The sequence below is a fragment of the Anser cygnoides genome, chromosome 9 (assembly GCF_040182565.1).
Source record: "Anser cygnoides isolate HZ-2024a breed goose chromosome 9, Taihu_goose_T2T_genome, whole genome shotgun sequence".
Taxonomy (NCBI): domain Eukaryota; kingdom Metazoa; phylum Chordata; class Aves; order Anseriformes; family Anatidae; genus Anser; species Anser cygnoides.
Genome location: NC_089881.1, coordinates 15627881 through 15647583, shown reverse-complemented (window position 1 = coordinate 15647583; position 19703 = coordinate 15627881). Strand labels below are relative to the sequence as shown.

The window sequence follows — 19703 nt, the reverse complement described above, 5'->3', positions numbered from 1 at the left end:
CTGCTCAGCAGGACCTGCCTCTGCTGCAATGGGAATCAGCCTCTCTCGGGCTCCCTGTCTATCTGTGGGCTTTCCTTTTGCTCCCCCTGCTCATGGCAAGGAACATGCCTGGTTGCAGAAGTTCTCCATCGGGCGCTTCCAGGGCACGCTTGGCCAGGCAAGGGTGGCCGGGGGGCTGAGCACGCTCCTCGCTCTGGGGAATTCCAGATGACGCTGCCTGCCAGGCACACGCCTGTCCCGTGCTGCCAGACCCCGCTTCCTTCTCCTCTTGCACAGCTGTGCGCTTCATTAGGTAGCGATGTCTACAAATCACGGTGGTGTTAAAATGCAGAGCGGGGGGGAATTCCGGCAGGACGAGCGCTGCCAATTCCTCGAGTTTCAATGGTGAGGTCCGAGAAGGAGCCCCCTCCCCACTTTAAGACTAAACATCCAAGTAATAGCAAGATTCATGCAGCTAAGCATAGTTCCCATGAATTTATAATTATTTGTTTACCATTCGGTTTGATGCCCTTCCATGCGTAACCAGAGAAGGCAGAGACCAGCACGTGGATTGGGATTGCTAAAGCCAATCTGAGGCTGCCGACTGCTCTGCTCTGCGACTTGCTTCCCTACCAAGCTCACACCTCGTGACAATGGAGAGCTAATATATTAATATATGCATAAATGAGGGGCTGTTCAGTGGTTAACTGCTGTAAGCATACAGGAAGAAAGGTTAGTCTTCAGCCTGGACATCTGGATTTGAATCCCGTCTCTACCCTCAACTCTAAGTGTGGTGTAAAGCAAGTCACAGCATTTTGGCAGCCCTGATTTTCATTCCTGGGCATCAGCATTTTGGTGCCTAAAGATAAATGAAGTCTGGGGTTTGTTGCTCTAGGAAGTGCAGTGTGTACTGTACCTGAAGATACCGAGTCTCTTTTCAACGTCTCTGCCTAGACACCCCAAATCACCAGTTCCTTTTGTGCAGCACCAGGCTGGCACTCCGGTGACCAAGGCTGTATTTCTGGCTGCACGACTGGCTTGCTGAGTAACCATGAGTAATCCTATGACCTCCTGGTGCCTTAGTTTTCCCACAGGTAAAATGGGAGTAATTATTCTGTCTTCCTTTGTAGAGCACTTTGCGAGCTATGAATAAAATGAGACACATTAGATATCATTATTTAGACATTATTAATTATTCTTTTCGTTCATTTGTATAATGTGGAAGTGCTTTCTTAATAAGAGGAGATGCTCTCTCTGCATCAAGGTTTCCTAACTACTCTGCCACCAGCTCCTTTAGAGGAATATATATTGTGAACAAACAGGAAAATCTGTAGGTTACAAAGACAGACTTCTCTGGCCCCATCTGCTTTGTCCACTGACTGAGTACTGCAGACCCAGTGACAGAAAACTGTACACCAATGAGAGGCGTTTGGTGGGGAGAAGCAGAAAGAGCCGTTCTTTATCAGTAGACAGAAAAAGAAGCTCCAAATCATTCTGCTTGTCCCTACTGTGAATGATTTCTTCCCACAAGATTTCACGCTGTGGTTTTATAATGCACAGAACCAGTATGAAGCCATGAAGCTCAGCATCTGTAAACCACGCTGACAGTTTCTGAGAGTTTGCACGCTGCAGGGGGGAAAGGGAAACTCAAAAACACACTTGCCAGAGGTGCTGAGCTCCAGGGAAACTAAGGAAAACTGGAGGTGCTCAGATCCGAAAGCCAACCTAGAAATTTCACTAAGGTACCTTATTCTGATTTCCCAATATAATCAACCGTTAACCTGGCGCAGTCTAGAGTGTTGAAACTCCAAGTGTGTTTTAGAGGGGAAACCGAAGAAAACCATGCCATCCCCTGGCCGTGGCAGCCTTATATTTGCAAGGAGATTGCGGGTCCTCAGCACGCACCACAGGGGTGCTAAGTTGTGCCCTACATCAGGTCTAACCCTGTACAAAGCAGGAGAAAAGCAGGAAAGAGGAAAGCAGGAGATATCTGCCTTTAAGGTCGAGGCTGCACAGGAGGGTCTGGGCATGCTCTGTATAAAACCCAGGTCTTCCTTTCTACAGGACTTCCTGCCTTGTCCCAGTGGTAAGTTAAGCCTTAGCATTTTGGATTTAGCCCTTTCTAAGAAAGGTTGTGTGTAGTAAGAGTTAGCTTTTTAGGTGGGGAACACTGCTATATTGCAACAGTTGAGTTTAATGTTTTTCTGTCATTGTTTTCTGGGGCAGAAAGAGACTTTTTTTTTGTTGTGTGTGTTGTTGCTTCTCCTTTATGTTTTTGATGCGAATGTGGGAAGGGGAAAAGGTGATAAAAGAGTAGAAAGTATGTGGTTAGAATGAGATAGTGGGAGCTGCAATGCCGTGCTTTCCCCTGGCTCCCCCACTGGCTCAAGGGTGCTGGGCTGAGCAAACAGCCCTGTTTTTACCAGGGTTGGTAGCAGTGTTAATGGACTAAAGCTTGTGAAAACCCAAAGCTATGTTAGCAAGTTTTATTTGACTTTTAAAATGCGAAGCTTAACATTCCAAGTGGGCGCAGCTTAGAGGAGTGTGTGCTGCTCTCCCTGCCAGTTTGCAGAGCTCTTGCTCGTCAGTGTGATGGCAAACTGATTCAGCTGGGGTGCAGCCCCGCTCCGGTGGGGAAATGATCTTCAAATCAGCAATGTTTGGAAGCAAGAGGCTTCAGCCGACAGGGTGAATCTGGCAAAGTGCTTTCACCTGGAGTCTGGGCTGTGACTTTTTCAGCTCGTGCAGGATAAGCAGGGTAGGGCTGGGTTAGGCCTCAGCAGGAGGCCATCCTGGGAGCCAGAGGCTGAGGAGCAGTGCCACAGCACAGTGCCAGCAAGCCCTGTGCTCTTGGTGAGATTATGCCTCTCAGAGAAGATTTAAACTGCTATTTATTTTAATTAAAGATCCCTTAGTGGCTTCTAAAGGAGGGGACTTGTGAGTGTGATGTCCTATTCAGCTCCCAGCTTAATGGGGGCTATAAATCCCTCTGCAGTTCCACTTTGGTGCGCTTATAGCTTGTGGCAAGCTGCCTGCTGACTATTTCAGCTGTTAATGCAGTGAATTAAGTGTATAGTTTGTGGATTTAAAGCAGAGGGCGGGCCCGACAGGACTTACTGTGGTGCTTTGTCCTGTCATAGTCAGTGTTTTGGTACAGCAGGCTGTGTTTAGCAGTGCTATCTCCTGTGATGCACTTTGGTATGAGTGGCTGCGGGTGAACGGGGTGTTGTTTAAGTGTCTGTTAATAAAAAAAAAAAACAGCAGCTGGTAGGAACAATTTAAACAATGCAAAGTCATGCTCTCTTGTGATTAACTTCAGGCACTCGGATTATTTTACTGAAGCTGAGGGCTTGCTGATGTGGGGAAAGACAATTAACTGGAGTAGTGAAATTCGTGCATAGGTCTTGCTCAGTCTTCAGCTGTTATTTTCTAGTTGAAGAGCAAATTCGCTTACTTTGGTAGACTGTTTAGTAGGCAGAGGTTGCTCAACCATCTTAAAGCCTGCTTGTTAAGGAAAATACCACCAGGTTTAGATTTTGGAAACATCACAGGGAAGGAAACAGCTTGGCTTGCATGCAGAGAGGGTTGAAGGAGTCTAAAATCTTGCTTCTGTGAAAGCATTAACCAGGGAGCTTCTTCTGTTTGATACGGGGAAATGTGCCTTTTGGCCATCAGGTAAAACCTGCTGGAACTCTTTTTCAGAAAGGGTATTCTGGGAGCTTGGTTGGGGCAAGGGTATGAAGATTACACAGCTGGAAAAGGCTTCTCCAGAGAAGACTGGAGTTGGGTTTAGTACAGGGACGCATCAATTGTGTCCTTTGGTGGTGTGATGCAACACCCTGAAAGCTTCAAAGGTGCAGAATAAGAAACTTTCTGGCTCTATCACCCTGTACAGCTAGTGCCTTCCTCCTCTCCTGTGCTGTGGGCACTGTGGGGAGTACTTGGGGTAGGTCTGTGAGAAGCAACTTTTGCTTTGCTGCCGTGTGGGGCTGCAGAGGGGGCAGGGCTGAACTGGTTGCTTGGTCTTCTTGTGACCTAGGGTTTTGTGAACCAGAGATGGGACATGTCATGGCATGCAGCAACCTCACTGCTATGAGACTTCAGAAGAACGAAGGTCTCTGAGGAAGGTCTCTTGTGAAAGCTTTTTCTTGGTGAAATTGTTTCCTGTGTAAGTAATAGTGAGCTGGTGTGGCTGCCTGTTGTCAGTACCTTGGGACTGAGTTCCTAAAAAGTGTTTGTTAGTGTTTAAGTCAAGGCCGCTTGTGATAAGTGGCAGAGCAGCTGTGGATCTTCCTTCACCTGAGGCCACGCTGTCCTGTTGCTTTCCTCCAAAGCTTGTTGTAGCAGTGGTGCTCAGGTTATACAGCAGGCTTTAGGCTAGATCTGTTTGTCTGGGTTTCTGTATGGCACTCCTGAAAGTGCCTCACCAGACTGAAAGCCTGCACGGAGTAATTTCTGGTACTTTGTGGGATAACTGCTGCTCTCAGAGGACTCGTGATTATTTGTTCACATTCAGTGTGGGTATGTGCTCACATCAGGGAGATGGAGCTATTAGCTTTGGTACTTCTGTTTTATTTATTTTTTCCTCTGGATGTTTTAGAGGGTGGTGTTTTTATTTAAAATAAAAGATGAGCAACTTCTAAAGTGATACTTTCACCTATTTTTAAGGCACGCTCAGCTGTGATCTGGGGGCTGAAACCACTTGATTTCTGTTAGTTTTCTTAAGCTATCTGCCCTTTTCAGACAACATGCAGTTTGTGAGCAGCAGCAGTGAGGAAAGCCTAGCTTTTTGCAGACCTGTGTCGTTCTCAAAATGTGAGAGGCCTTTTAAATTCACTGAAGAGCTAGATTAGCTCCTCTGACAGCAGTCAGTAATAGATGCTTCAGGAAAAAAGTAGAGCAAAAGAACAACTGTAGTTTGTTCATTCATCCATCTGAGACACTTTATTAATTTTGGCAGCTTAATAAGTTAGGGTCTTCCCTGCAATTTGTTTAGACTGTTGTGCTAAACAGCACCAAAATGTGCCAAAACAAATGTTAGTCTAATTCTCCTTGGAATCCGTTTATAGTCTTGGCTTCTGTCACAGCTGCTCCTCTGGCAGGGACTACTGCTGTTTACTAGCATTGTGTTGAAACAACTCTTACATGAAAATCTTGTGGGGTGCCCCCATCTTTGTAGGAGGAAAAGCGATCACCTGACTGATGCTTTAATTAAGCTGAACTGAGGGTTTTTTGTCAAGTGCAAATATACTCGAGAAATTCCCCCTCGTGTCCCTGCAGCCGTTGAGTATTTTGACCCGGGCATAAAAGCTGCTGCGTTTCAATTTAGAAATGGGCCAGTGGGATGAGAATGTGCAGCTGTGGAAGGCGCGAGTGCTCCGGCTTCGTCACCGCTCCTCTTGGGCCCACCTATTTCTGTGAGGCTTGTGGGAGCTTAAGGGGATAAAAATGGCCAAGGTAATTAGCAGAGCTGGCAGAAATCAGCCAAGTGGGCTCAGAAATTATTGGAGGTGAAAGGCAGTACAGAAGCAGGCATATCCTGATGTGGTAGAACTTTATTCTGTTTTTTAAAATATGGCAATTTTTCAGTTTTTTTAAAAGAATACTTGTTGTAGTCCAAGATCTCTGCTGCAGTGGCTAGGTGTAGGTGAAGTCACTAAATAGTCTAAAGTAGTGCAATCCAGAGGTAGCTGGGCAGAGGGCAATTGTGCACCACTTAAGTGCTCTGCCTGCTGCGTGAAAGTCCCTGCTACAGGTGAAAAGCTCATGTTTCAGGAGCAAAATGGAGGTGTGTTTTTTTCCCCCTCTTTGGGATTCTTAATGATGCAGCATCCCAGTGGACACGGAGGTATTTAACTTACTGAGAAGTGTGGCCAAATTCTTTGCTGTCTAAATACAGCATCTGCAGCAGTGTGGAATGTGCATTGTACAGCTGTGAATGTTCCAGGCATTTAGCGTGTCTCCTTTTTCACACAATAGCTTCTATTTATGGGTTTTCATCGAGTTGGTCTCATGCATTCAACATATCTTTGTGTGTGGTTTTTTTCCTTTTTTTTTTGTTTTCTAAGGTTTGTAGAAACTCCGAGCCACTTCTCCTGGAAGGAGAGTTACTACCGATCAGCCATGTCCCAGAGCTCGCAGCCCAGGGAATTCCTCAGCCCGGAGGTGATCCAGCATATCTGGGACTTCCTGGAGCAGTAAGTAGTCCTTCGGTGGAACCTGTGGAAGAAGGCATTTTGGGACAGTACACTTGTGCAGTTACGTTGCTCAGGGAACTGATGTTGGGGATTTCAGAGTCCTGTGTACCTGTCACTTAGAAGATGTGGGTGTGAGTCTGAGTGACAGCTCTTGAGCTGTGAAGAGGCTCTTTATGTGGGCTATGAGGAACAGATGCAGGGGTCATCCATGACACTGACGTTCTTCGAGACTTTTGGTTATTGTGGCAACTGCTTTCCAGCCTATGACCACATAAACTGGATAGGTAACATTTTCCCCTAAGGAAATGGGGTAATGACGCTCTTTCTTGATGTCCAGGCAGTAAGTTTCCCTCATTCCTGATGCCAGGGAGAGACAAGTGGTGATGGTGCGCAGTTCACTGTCAGGTCCTTTGAAGGAAAGAAAACCAACTCTGTTCCCATTCCTGACTTGCCATGACTGATACTGAGACAGTTACTGCTATAAATCCGCCATGACTTCTGTCTTTCAGTGATTTAACTCCAGCAGTCTTGTCTCATTTTTCTAGTCAGGCAAATAAAACGTCCCTCCAGGCCCAGTCCTGCTCAGGGGCTGCCACTGGCATGGTGAGTGGGTGCTCATTAGGAATCTCTGGCTTTGTCTTGAGACTGGGTCATGATTGTGCCTAAATACTGGGAGACACCCTAACACATGGGGAGTCAGAGGGGACAGGATTTGGCCAATTTTAACTGGGTTACTCTGTTTCTTTCAGGCCTATATGCTCAGTTCAGCCAATTGATTTGAACTTCATTGATGACCCGTCTGAAAATGGCCCTACTAATAAAATAGAAATCAGCATGGATTGTGTCCGGCTGCAGGATACGGAGCTGAGTGACCCGATGTGGGTGAGTAGAGAGGAGGATTTCTTTAACCTTTGGAGAAAGATGAGGGGTTTCAGTAGAAACCCTTCCTGATGTGTTTCCCTGAGGATGTTTTCTCTCTCTTGGTGGGGCTGTGGCTGCTCTCTATGATTGAGGAAGTTCCTTCTTGCTCTGCCTGTTGTGTCTCACCCGTGAAAGCTGGTTGGGAGCATGGTGCCACAGGTAACTGGTGGTGATGAACTGCAGTGCCAATACTTGTGGCTGACTGAGAATGGGAGGGACCCATGGAAAGGCTCCTCTGTGCCTCCTCATGGCTGCAACAGGGAGCAGGCCAGCTCTTCTACTGCTGAAGCGAAGGCAGCAGAGAGGGATGAGGTGGTGAAACAGGTGGAATTGCTGAGGAGTCTCCTGTGCTTGTTTGGCTGCTTGGCTGTTCCTGCTGTCTCCTTGCTTAGGGCTTGTTTATGTGGCCCGAGGGTTAAAATAGTTGATGTTCTGAGTACTGTTGCATTTCTGCTGACCGAGGGCTGAGACTTCAGGATGTTCTTAACTGACTCGTTTTTCATTTGTATCTGACCTTCAAGAGAAGACTTGGTTTCAGACCCTCTTTTTTTTTTGATTTGGGTTTCCAGATGGGCAGAGCTAGTGAGTATTTGTAACTAGTCTTGGCTGTGGGTGTCTCACCAGTGTACTTTGAGACTGGAATGCAGATGAGGCACTGGTGGTTGCTGGTTCATGTCAGTTTGTGCCAAAGGCGGAGCTCTTCTTACCAATAGCTCTGGTGAAGAAGCCAGGTGCTACTCTTGCAGGCAGTAACAGGAGGTATTTCAGGAGTTTGAGCTGGTTGTGTGCCATTTCTGTTCTCCCTGAGTCTTGTATACTTTTTGGTATAAATCCTGTCTACTTTGAAGTTTGTGTTGGCATCTGTAGATTTTCTTGTTCCTCTGTATTTCTGTCCTGAGAAACTGTCACTTAATTCCTTGGCTAATCAACAAACATCTTTTATGTGCTCAACCATGGCATGTTTGCAGCACTGGTGTTGGTTGGCAGTGTTTGTAACCCCGAAGCTTGCATCTGCAGTGAAAGGTTTCCCAAGTCATGCTGATGGCAGTCCCTGGTGCCAGAATACTGCCTGGCTGATGTGGCTGCTGAAAAGTGGCACAGGACAGGGTAGTATGTTCCTCTTTCCTTGCAGGATTGTGAAGGGTGGAAAGGCCATGTTGAGGTTGGGTATCTGCTTGGCTGATGTGATGAAGCTATTCCAAGTGCACAAAGAGGTGGCAAATGTCAGGTCTGGTCATCTTTTGATTCTGTGTTCAGGGTGGGCTCAGAGGGGCAGCACTGTGCAAGCCTTCAGTCTGAGTCTGAAAGGACACTTCTCGGCTTTTCCCAGTGCTGTAGCACAGCTTTAGTAAAATGGTGTCTGTTTCAGTAGCTAGTCTAGAAGGTTCTCCATATTTTGAGGGTACCTACTGCTCAAAATGGGTGGCTTGAGCTAACTATTCTCCCTTAGAAAGCAATCCCCAATGCTTTATAAGCTGCCAACAGAAGGTTTGCTCCTTCCATACCTGGACTTGCTGCATTGAGTGCTAGCAAAGCCTTTTCATTTCCAGCTCCTCCAAGCAGTCAGCAGAGCGCTGCAGTAGCTGGCAGGCTTGCTTGAAGCCCTTGTTCAGAGTCTCCCTCTCCTGTCTGTGGAGCAGTGAAACATCAGCGGGAAATCCCTTCCTCTTGTCCTCTCTGACCACTGCTGGAGTGAGCACTGGGGCCAGAAGAGGAAGGCAGGCAGCTTTTGCTGTGAAATTATTTCTTGCTTACGACGGCTTTAACCTCAGCCTTGCAGGAGGCATCTCTGGAGAGGCCAGATTGCATGGTGACACCTTTAAGGGGTGTTTTTCACTGCCTTGATAAGCCAAAGGGGGTGCAGGGAAATTCCATCCCATCCTTACCCTTACTGTAAGGCAGCAGCTCAGACGCTGCTCGAGCCTGAGTGTCCCCATGTTCATTAACAAATGTTCCACTTTGCCTTCACTGGAAGACAGCACCTTCACTCAGTTGAGAGCTGCACAAAAGCCTTTACAAAGCAAAATATGCATCACAAACCTGTGCAAACAGCCTGTCTCTTAAAAGGAGGAAAGCTCTTTTTACTCCCCTTACCACCACCACCACCTCCCTATAAATTTGCAAACATCCCTGACAGGTGACAACTCCCCCTTGCAGAGCAGTCTGTGTTTGCTTTGCTGTTTCTGGGGCTCGCAGCCGCTGCAGCTTGCATTGGCAGGGAATGTGTAGCCTGGGGCAAGGTGTTTGCTGTTTGTCGTCTTTAATCTGAAATACCTTACAACCCTCTTCCCCTCCAGCTTCTCTTTTCCTTTGGATAGCTGCGGGGCAAGAGCTCCCCTTGCACCTGTCTCTCCTGTAACCTCAGCCGTGTCACTCCTAGACACGAGGTGCCGCACGCAGCTGATTGCAGCAAAGAGTTGAAGAGGGCAGATAAACACAAAGGAATGCAGCAGAAACAGAGGGGCCCTGAGAGACGAACAGTGAGATCAAGGCAGAGTGATTTTTATTATTAGATTAGTCTTAAGAAAAGAGCGAGGCCAGCATTTGTCCAAAATGTACCACCGCCTGAGATTTAAATAGATGTATGGCAAATAAGACTCTTTTATTCAAAGCAATTGTCCTTCCACGGACTTGAAGGCAATCCCACCAGGATTTAAAATAAGTTTTGCACGTACACTCAACTTATGGCTGAAAAATGAAACTTTCAGCCTTAAAAGATATTCACCCTCGATCCCAGGAGTCTTGCTGATGGGAGCTGTGATTTTCGTTGTTGTTGTTTGCTTGTTTTGGTATTGCTCACAGCAGAAGTATTGGGGGAAATGAGCTACAGTGTTCAGAGCAGTGCTTGAAGAAGCTGTCCTGCTGGTGGGCTGGAAAATGAGCGTGGATCCTTCCCTGCCGAACACCCAGTGGTTGTGTTCATTGCCTTGCAAGTGCAGTGAGGAGGTTGGGTGACAAAGAAATGCCTCTTGTCTGAGTTACAGCTCTGTCTCTGGCTGAACCACAACCTTGCTGTTCTCATGCTCCTGTTCGTAAGGAAGAAATATCCTTCCTGCATCCTGTGGAAGAAAGGAGTAAGAGAAAGTGGTGATTGGCACTACCTTGGGATGAAAAGGGCTGGAGGGGGACAGGAAGAAGGTTCGTAGGTCTGGTGTGAAATTAGTCAGCAGCCTTCCCCTGGTCGTGTGATTTGTGACCAGCTCTTTCACAATGTCCTGCACAGCTGGTTTCTGGCTGGCCTGGCTGCTGGCTGTGCCCCTTTTGCTCCCGTGGCCTTAACCACAGGCAGGCTGGGAAGCCCCAGCAGAGATCGGCCTTTTCACGTAGCGGGAACGAGAGGCCGGTGGTCCCTGCGGGCACAGAGAGCGCTTAGTCTCTGCCATGGCCCTGGTGCGGGAGGGAGCTGCGGATGCCCGGGAAGGTAAGTTGGATGTGCATCCTCGTGGCCACCCGCCCTTTGTTGGGTTTCACCCCCAAAATGCTCCCCTGGCCAGCTGCCTGTGTTGCAGGGGGACGCTGCTCCTCCTGCCTGGAGGCACTCCGGGCTCCGAGGCTGTCTCCTGTGGCGCTAGGAGCCAGGTGATGTTGTATGAAAAATTGATTTCTTTTGACTGATTAAGCACCCCGGAGCTACGGGGAGGAGGGGGCCAGGGACCTCTGTCGAGGAACGGGCGTGTGGCAGTGCAATAACCCCTGCGCTGCCCTGGAGCCCTCCCGGCGTGCTGTCAGCCTGCCATAAAACCGCTTTCCTTCACCCATCCGAATTCCTTTCAAATAGTTCACCGGTGCTAGTCGGGACCCAAACAAAGGCGGCCTGGGCTAAGAACCCCAGCGGGTGGCATCCTGAAAAAGCGTTGTTGGAGGGGCTTGCAGAGCCTGGAAGTCTCCTGGTCTTCTGCCTGTGACCCAGCAGCGCGTTGGGGGCTCTGGGGACCCCGAGGGCCCTCCCGGGTGGGAGCAGGCACGCTGTCCCGAGTAATGGAGTGGGTCGGCCCCCTCCCCCAGGTGCATACCTTCCTTTCATGCCCCTGAGCGAGCCGTCCTCGCAGCCCCTTGCCTAACCAGTTCAGTGGAATGCCTTTTTGCAGACAGTCGCTCTGGTCAGGGTTTTCTTAACCTGTATCTGTCCCTCCCCACAAAAGGGAGAGAGAATTCCTTGCTTTTTTGTCCTTCCTCGCCTTCTGCTGTCGTGGGTGTTTGCTTTGGGTAGGCACCACTGCGCTGCCAGAGCTCCCACCTTGGGGTGGTGGTGCGGGTACTTCGGGCAGGGCAGCGTCCTCCTGGGATTCAGTCCCCAGCTTTGCGGGCTGGGGGTGCCCCAGTCCTGGTGGCCAGAGAAGTCTGGGAGGTGCAAAGTGTATTTTGTGTTCAAGTCACAACTTTAGCTCTGTATCTCCGATGCCCAGACCTATGTTCTCCTTTATATAGGGAGGTGGAGGAAAAAATGGGCAGTGGGAGAAGCTGGATGCAGCCTGTGGTGAACATGGAAGCGTTGATGCGCTCAGCCTCACTACTTGCACCAGAAACAGGTCTCAGATTTGGTATTCAGTACTTCCTGCTGGGGAAGGAGACCTTTCGCAGGTATCTTCCTCAGCCTGCTGTGGGCAATCAGAGGAGCCACCCCAGTCCCCTTGTGCAGGGCACCAGCCCATGCAGCTGGAGAAGAGTGGGGCTGAGGCCTCTGAGTAGCTGGTGGCTGTCTTCTGCACACTTTCGGCCTTAGCATTGTGTAAATCAGTTCAGTAATTCATACTTGGAGGCCATGCACTAAATTCCTGCCTCCCTAGGAGCCTACTGTGTGTTTAGGATAGGTCAGAATCAGGCCTTTACTAAGCAAGAATGTGATAGACAGGCATTTCTAAAAAAAAAAAAAAAAAAAACCTCTGTCCAGAAGGGTTTGCAGTACCAGTCCTATCTGGTGCTTTAATACTAAAGGGCAGGCTCTCATCTCTGTTAGTTTAGTTGCTCACTTAAAAGTGTTTTGCTGGGTCAGTAGAAGAGAACTCTGCTTGCTGCAAGGTAATGGCTGAGGAAGAGGATGGGAGGTGGCCACGGGGCGGTGGGGCTGCAGGACAGGGAGGATGTCTGTGTCCCAGCGACAGGCAGAGGTGGCGCAGTGTGGCTGGGTAGTGCAGGAAGAGTTGTCTGTGCAGAGGCTGGTGACATGTCATGTCTGCTCCCCAGGGCCCTGGCAGGTGTGACAGCCCTGAAGTTTGTTGGGAAATGGTTTTGCACCTGGAGGTGAAGTCTGATTTGATAAGTAGATGCGGCAGTGGGTTGTGTGGCTGTCTGCTTCCATGCGTAAGTATTCCCAGGTTGACCATAGAAAGGAAGCAAGGACTTTGTACGGCACAGATATGTGAACAAAGCTTTTATTACTGTCTGGTTTGTGCTTGAGAGAGTTTGAGGTCTGCCAAGTTTCTCTTCTGTGTGGGTATTTGTTCGTTCCATGGCTGTGTAAAGAAGGTTGGGATTATGCAAAGGCATTTCCATAATGAGTAAATGCATTATTCTGTTGGAAGCTTCCCTCCAGCACCTCTCCTGTTTGCAGCTGAATTTATAAGCTCTCCTAATTTAGGCTTGGCTTTATAATACTGCTGAATGTTTAATCTCATGCGGCATGGGTCCCTCCAGATCTAATCACGTTTAGGGCTGCAGATCCAAATCCAAAAATGGTCAATTAATTCAGATAAAGGATGCATATCGAGAATGCATCTGTGCATTCAATTTTGGCAAAAAAGCCTGATGACTTTTCTCATTCTATGTTTTGTAGTGCTCCAAAGATGCTCGTTTCTTTAAAATTTTCCATGGTTCCCTTTCTTGTGCTGTTTTGTCCTGGTTCTGACTGCAGACCAGGGCTGGTTGCATTTCCTTTTTGTAGGAACGCAGCCAGTCAGTGAGTATGGTGACACTAAGCGCTTTGTGTTTTTAATTAATGGCATTGGAAAAAACAGATGATGCCTACTCTGTTAAAGACTATCTTGGAAGCATATTTAGAACTTTATTTTTTTTTTCCTACCCATTTAGTACCTGGCTTTAGCTCCAGTTTGGGAGGGAATAAACTCACTTTCCACTAGGCTTGTGCTTTTTAGCTTAAATGAGCCAGGTGTGGTGGGGTGCTCTGCAGCATGCCAGAGTGTGAGGCTGAGGGCTGAAGTGGGAGAGGAGCCTGGCTCCTCAGGAGAGCTGGCTTTAAATCCCCAGCTCGTATTGCTGTCAGCAGGTGAGGTGGAAGAGTGTTGCAATTGCAAATGCTGTCATCTGCCTACATGCAAATACGTCAGAACAAAAGAAGCAGTCACTTCAGAAGACGTCTTCCCCCAGCAGCTAGGCCTGCCTCCAAAGGTTTCCATGGTGCCGCACGTGCTCCTTGCGTAGGTATGGAGCAATAACGTGTTAGCACTTATTTTGCATCTTTAAAAGGAGTGCAGAAATGCTTAATTAAAAAGGATCTTGATCTTAAAACAACAGACCATAGGCACTTTTTGCCTCCGGAGTAAGTTTAGGGATTATGCTGCCTTGCTGGGAACTTCACTGTATGTGTCTGTCTGTAGTTGATAGGATCCCCTTTCTTTTTTTTTTAAACTAAGTGTACTTCTCATTTTATTAGTTGGGAACACTTTGATTAGCACAGAGTCCAGAAGCAGTAAACCGCTTGGGCACCTCGCACTTCATGAACCCATGAAGAGCAGCTGAATGCCAACAGACATGGCCATCCCCCAAATTCCCAGTGACCTGGATTGTCTTTTCCTGCCACCTCTTTGGTGGATAAAGGGAAACGAGGCACTTCTGTAGGGTGCTGAACTGAGCAGTTCACCTCCAGCCAAATGAAAACCTCGCGGAGCTTCGTGGTATCCCCTCTTGTGAGGCGGGATGGACGAAGGGCACCTCGCAGCCCTGCTGCCAGGCTGCAGCGCTGCCTGTGCTCGTTTGGCACCGTGCGGGGCTGTGCAGCAACCCGTGAGTGGGCTGGAGGTTTGCAGGATGCTCCTTTGGAGCACAGCCCTGGGAGTGCCCTGCTCCCCTTCCTCATCCACCATGGCCCAAGTGTCTGCGTTGCTCTGGGGTGTAGCTCTTGTTTCTAAAGCTTTCTCCTGCATTAATTGGGATTCCTGCTTTGAAGAAGGCCTGCTGCATCCAAAGCCTTGCCGTGTTGCTTTGTGGTTCTGCAGATCCTGCCCGCAGACCTGTTAATGACTATTATTTTTCCTCCAATATGTTGTGATGAGACTTGCGGACTGGGTGATGTTTCCCTCTGAATGCCTCTACTGTCTGCTTTCCACCTCAGTGTCACTGATTTGATAGCATTTAAATTAACGAGGGAGCGAATTGTCAGGCAGTCACAGAAAATTAAATCAATCTCTGTGAAGCAGAGATTAAGGAGTGGTTTTTGGCCTGGGTAAGTTCAGTCACTGCTGAATAAACCCTTTGCTAATCAGCATCTGAATTTGCAGAGATTAATGAAAGATCAAAGGAGTCTTTGGTAACGAATGCAACTATGTCATCTCTGAAACAAGGATTTGTATCTCCAGCCTGTTTAAATAGGAAGGAAAGGTACCCTCGAGCACCCTTCTTTCTCTCCACAGTCATGGTTAGGTAAGGCGGACCACACGGTGATGTCCAAACTGGATTAAAATTAAAGCAATCTAAAACTAAGGTGATTACTGGGGAAGATCCTTGGCCAGCTAACTGAACCCTATGGTCATCCACCCTGTGGCTGTCCCCATACCAGTGGGGTGCGTGAGAGCAGGCAGAGGGTACTCGGGCCAAGACCAGCACTGCAAAATTCAACAATTCTGCCCAATAAATAAACGTTAAAAAAAAAAAAAGCAGCCTCCCCAGCTGCCTCAGTGCCTGGGAGGGTGGCAGCAGTGTTTGGAGGTCCTGCAGCAGGAGTTGAGAGCTGGGGACCCAAACACACTGGGGCAATACGGGGTAACGGTGCTGTGCTTGTGCCAGGAGTGTCGGTGGGTACCAGGTGCAGGGTCAGGGTTTAACAAGAGGTTTGGGAGGCTGATCTCAAATGGTTGCAGCCTGGTGGTTCTCCTTAAATGTTATTGTACAAGGGATGGCGTGTGTGTGTGTGGAGTTGGCAAGGCACTAAACCTGGCTGTAAAGAACTGCTATGATTGTGCGTTTATTAACAGCTTTGCATTTCCTGCGAGTGATCTGTAGTTTATACAAGATAAGAGAAGAACACCACTTTCCCCTCAGCTGCTTGTGCAAGAGCAAACCTGATCTGTCAACAGTTGCTTCTCTCCTAACTAAAAACAAAGGCTCCCTAATCTGTCCTTATCTCTTTTTTTCCCTTTCCCTGGCCAGATCGCTCTGTCGGATGGAGGCTTGTGCCATGCCCACATCCAGCTGGAGGGATGGGGCTGGTTTTGCTGCTTGGGAATTACAGTGAACTGTAACGCTCTTGAATGTAACGCTCTTTTCTTGTATGACTTTCTCTTTTACTTCTGTAAAATGTTCTGTGAATGGGGGGTGGAGGGGTGTGTGTGTGTGTGCACGTTAGGCACCCAAAGGTCCCCAGCAAAAACACAGCTTGAACACTGAGAGCTATCAGGCAAAAAGATCTGCTGGTGGCAAAAGCTTAAAGCCCCAAAGTCCCCTGGCCATGGTTCCGTGCTCAGGTGTCTGCTGGCCCATGGTTTTGCATTCATCAGTGCAGAAATGTTGTCTGGCCAGTGGGTTTGCAGGCTGATCAGCTGCCCTGCAGAGGTCTCTGTCTGCAGGAGGTTGTTTCCTTTTATCCTTAAACGCTTCTACTAAAGCAACTGCTTTTTTAAAGGGTTACCAAGGTACAGAAATGTGGGGGGAAAAAAATACATAAAAAGAGCACCAGGAATAAAACAGAGCTTTTTGATTGATAAATGATCTGGTTACCTGGTTTCCAGCTTGCGTTGTACTCCCGACTGCAGGAAGGGAGTCTGCTGGCTTTGGTGGGAATAACCTCCCTTGGTAGGAGTAGGAGACAGGACTGGAGGTGGCCGGATTGTGCAGCTGGTAGGGAAGACGTGGGGACCTTGCATCATCTTGGCTGGAAAGCTGAATCTCTCCAGAGGAGTGTCTTTGCTCCCTTATTAAATGGAGCTCGGCAGCCAGAGGGCAGAGTCCCTGGGGGCTGCGTGCGCCCTTCCTAAACCAATATTGCACAGCGGTTGTGAAGGGAACTGGTTTTGTTTCACAATTCCTTTCCACCTTCCCTCTCCCCACTCCCCCCACAGAGCGTTATCTCCTGACATGATGCCATTAACTCTCTAATTAGCCCTAGGGGTGTTCTGGGGAGATAACGAAGCTATAGGAGCTCAAATAAGCAGCGTGCGCAGATGTTTACCCAGGGTCGGAGGGCAGACCTGTTGTGACAGCCGATTGCCTTGGGGAGGGAGAAGCCGACCTGCGCTGCAGGCAGCCTGGGAGCAGGGCTCTCCTCCTGCCCTCAGCGAGTCAGTCTTCCCCCTGAGTTTTGAAAATGGGGGAAAAATGCAGCTGGATGTCCTTGGAAAAAAGGATTATCCTTTTGTAGCAAGCACTTGCAGTGCAATCAGGGCATGTTTCTGGCTTGGTGGCTGCGCATGAGGCCGTATCCAGCTGCTTTCTGCAGCTGAAAGGCAGCATCCTGCCCACCACTGCATCTCTTGGGTGTTTTTTTTAATTTTGTCTTACTATATTTTTTTTGAAAGGGGAAAGTCCCTGTTTCAGTATGGAAATTTTTTCTTCCTCACCTCTTCTGCTTGGTTTGAGCAGTGAAGGCCAGCTGACCACCTCCGTGCTGGTTTTCAGGAAGGAAGGGTGATATTTTTTTTTTTTGCTCTTTAACCTGGCTGCTTGCTATTACTGTCCATCACATGTGTCCCCATAAAGTCTTCACTGGAAAAACTCCCGAAGGTAATTGGCAGAGGCTCGTTTTTGAGCATTCAGCAGTTATTCATATGTAGCAAAGGGAGGGGGGGGAAAAACCCACACATTCTATTTTTTCCTCCTCCTTCTGTTATCTCAGTCTTAATTTGTAAACATTTCTGAGCTGAGTGGATGTCGCAGTCCACGGTGACGCGGTTGATCCAGATACTATTTTTACAACAAAGTGGAGAGGTCTGAGCAGTCTTTTCCCTTTGATCTGCAGGAAATTCTGCATGAAGCCACCTAACAAGCAGGCAGGTGCGTGCAACCCCCCCAACCCCCCCTGAAATTACACAATCTCCAATTAACCTTACCATTAAAAAGACTTGTGGCCATTGCATTTTTTCTTTTCCATGTTTTAGCACAGTTACCTTGTACGCAGGAGGGGTTACTGAGAACTTGCCGATGGTACCAGGCGGAGATGCTGGGACAGACCGTGTAACAGCATGTGGAAAGCACATTCCAAAGAAAAACCCGAACCCGCAGTTTGACTTGGCTGATGCCTCGTTTTGGAAAGTTAGGGGTCTTGTTTGTGTACTTTGTTTCTCAACATACCAGCGGGAGCTGCAAAGTGTTGCCAGGAGCTTTCTGGAGTAACTGAGTCAGACCTGGGAGGGTTGCACCTGAAACCTTCCAATCTAACTAATGATAATTATTTTGGTTTCCTAAAGTGCTGGAGGTCTCCTCTTTAGAGGCGAGAGAGATTTTCCTTTCCAAGCATCAGCTGCTTTGCTTTTCTGTGCTCAGCCAAACAGAGCATCCAAAGCTTGAAGCACAGCCTGATGCTTTGGGTTGATTTTTTTTTTTCTTTTCTAGTTTGTTTGGTTTTTTTGGGGGGGGAGGGGGAATGGGAGGAAGCTTATTGGACTGGAAGAATAAACTTAAACCTTGTTGCTTTGGCCTCAATGTGAATGGAAATAATTCTTTTTTTAACATGTGGAAGGAGGGCCTTCTGCAATGATTTGCTTCCTTTGACTAGGCTCATTGTAGGTAGAGGGTATACCTTATTACAGCAAAGATTGTCCTGCCTGTGACTTTATACAATCATAGTTGAAACAGAATTTATGGTGTTCTCCTTGGAGAAGGAAAGCTTTTTCCAGAAGGCTCAGAAATGGTAATTACAGACCCGTTGCAGAGGAGTGAGTGTGCAGTCTGAATGGGGGTCACTTTAGTTTTGTGACATCTGTTTAAGCATATGCAGTTTCAGGGAGATGAGATTTCCTCTGACAGCATCTAAAAGAGGCTGCCTTACTGCTATTAGGTTTTTGGAGGCTCATCTACGTTTAATTCTTGGAATTTTTGAGTGCTGTCTCCTGCCTGCAGCCTGGCAGCTCTGGGGATGCTCTGTTACCTCTGCCTTCCATGCCAGGGTGATGGTGGTCTCCTTTGTGGCTCTGTGGAGGACTGTTTGCAGAAGGCCCCTTGTCAAGCATCTCCTTCAAGATGATAACACAGGCTAATACTTCTGAAACACCGAGCCAGGTCGGGGCTGTGTGTACAGAGGGCAGGGATTTGTGCTGACATGTCAATTTATTCATGCTATATACACTTCTCCTCGTGTTTGACATGCAGATCTCGTTGGATAAACTTCCACATATCTCTGTGTAGCGCATCTGGGTGTTGCTTCACCCACAACCACCTCCAGCCACCTGTGGGACAGAAGATAGCAGGTACCCAACACAACAGTGCTGCATTAATGACTTGGAAAAGGAGGATCTTCTGAGTTTAGTAGCACAGCTAGTAAATGAGGTTTCTTGCAATGACTCGCTGAGGTTGGGAGATACATGGCTGCATCTTACCTTACTCTTTCTCTCCCCTTCTTCATAGCTTTTGAGTTTACAGGCAAGTATCAAAAACCTGACGGGATTTAAGGGGTCAAAACTGCCAGTCCTCAGAGCTCAGTGTAACACTATTATATTATATATATACTGCTATTACACAGCAGTAAATCCACAGGTGACTTCCAGCTTGATGTCCATCAAGCTCTGCAAGCTTCGCAGTGCTGCTGCGAAGTGACCCGTTCGGCTAGTGGTGCTGTGGCTGTTCCCTGCAAACCTTGCCTGTATCTCCAGACGAGCGCTTTGTGTGGTTTTCTGGCTTGTACCCATCTCTGGCGAGATCACACAAATGCATCGAGCGCAGCGAGCGGTACTGGGGAAGATGGAGAAGGCAAGGGGCTGTGGCAGTGGTCTTCTGAATTGTTCTGGTGATGTAGGAAACCTGTTCTGGGCTCAGCAGGCTCCTCCTGGTAGTTCAGGAGCGCTGAGGGTGTGCGGGGCCCCAGTTGTTCTGGGATGTCGCTACTGGTGGTAGGTTGGGCTTTCCCTTTGCTGGGGAGGGCTCTGTGCTACTCCCTGCAGCCCGTTCTTGGAAGTACCATCCAGGGGAAGCACCTCCTTGCGTTGTGCTTGGCAAGGAGGGAGAGGCAATGTGTATGGTAAACGCTTGAACCCTTTGCTCTGGTGTCCAGCAGTCCTCTGCTGAGCCAAACGCACTGCGTGAGAGCGAAGTGAGACAACCGCACTGCCTCTTACGGCAAAGAGCTGCTGCAGGGTAGGGAGGGCTCTGCGATCCTCTGCTCTGTTTGCTCTGCTGCCAGTTCCTTTCTGCAAGTGTTTTTGCCCTGTTTTATTAGTTTTAGAAAGGAGCTGGCTGTATCCTTTGATTCTCAGGGTGGCAGGAAGGCAGTGGCAGCTCCTTCTG

General features: G+C 48.3%; 1 protein-coding gene across 7 annotated transcripts in view; it reads left to right on the top strand.

Moving 5' to 3' along the window:
* Nucleotides 1-19703, top strand: part of TP63 (tumor protein p63) — a 154257-nt gene that overhangs the window by 63947 nt on the left and 70607 nt on the right. For 4 of the 7 annotated variants that reach the window (XM_013195003.3, XM_013195002.3, XM_067001985.1 and 1 more), the window contains 2 exons: nucleotides 6048-6176; nucleotides 6926-7058. In XM_013195003.3, coding sequence (XP_013050457.1) covers nucleotides 6048-6176; nucleotides 6926-7058 — 262 coding nt within the window. Of the gene's footprint in view, nucleotides 1-2029; nucleotides 2066-2734; nucleotides 2833-6047; nucleotides 6177-6925; nucleotides 7059-10362; nucleotides 10519-19703 lie in introns of those variants that run through there. The other 3 variants (XM_013195007.3, XM_013195006.3, XM_013195008.3) reach the window with 3 other exon arrangements.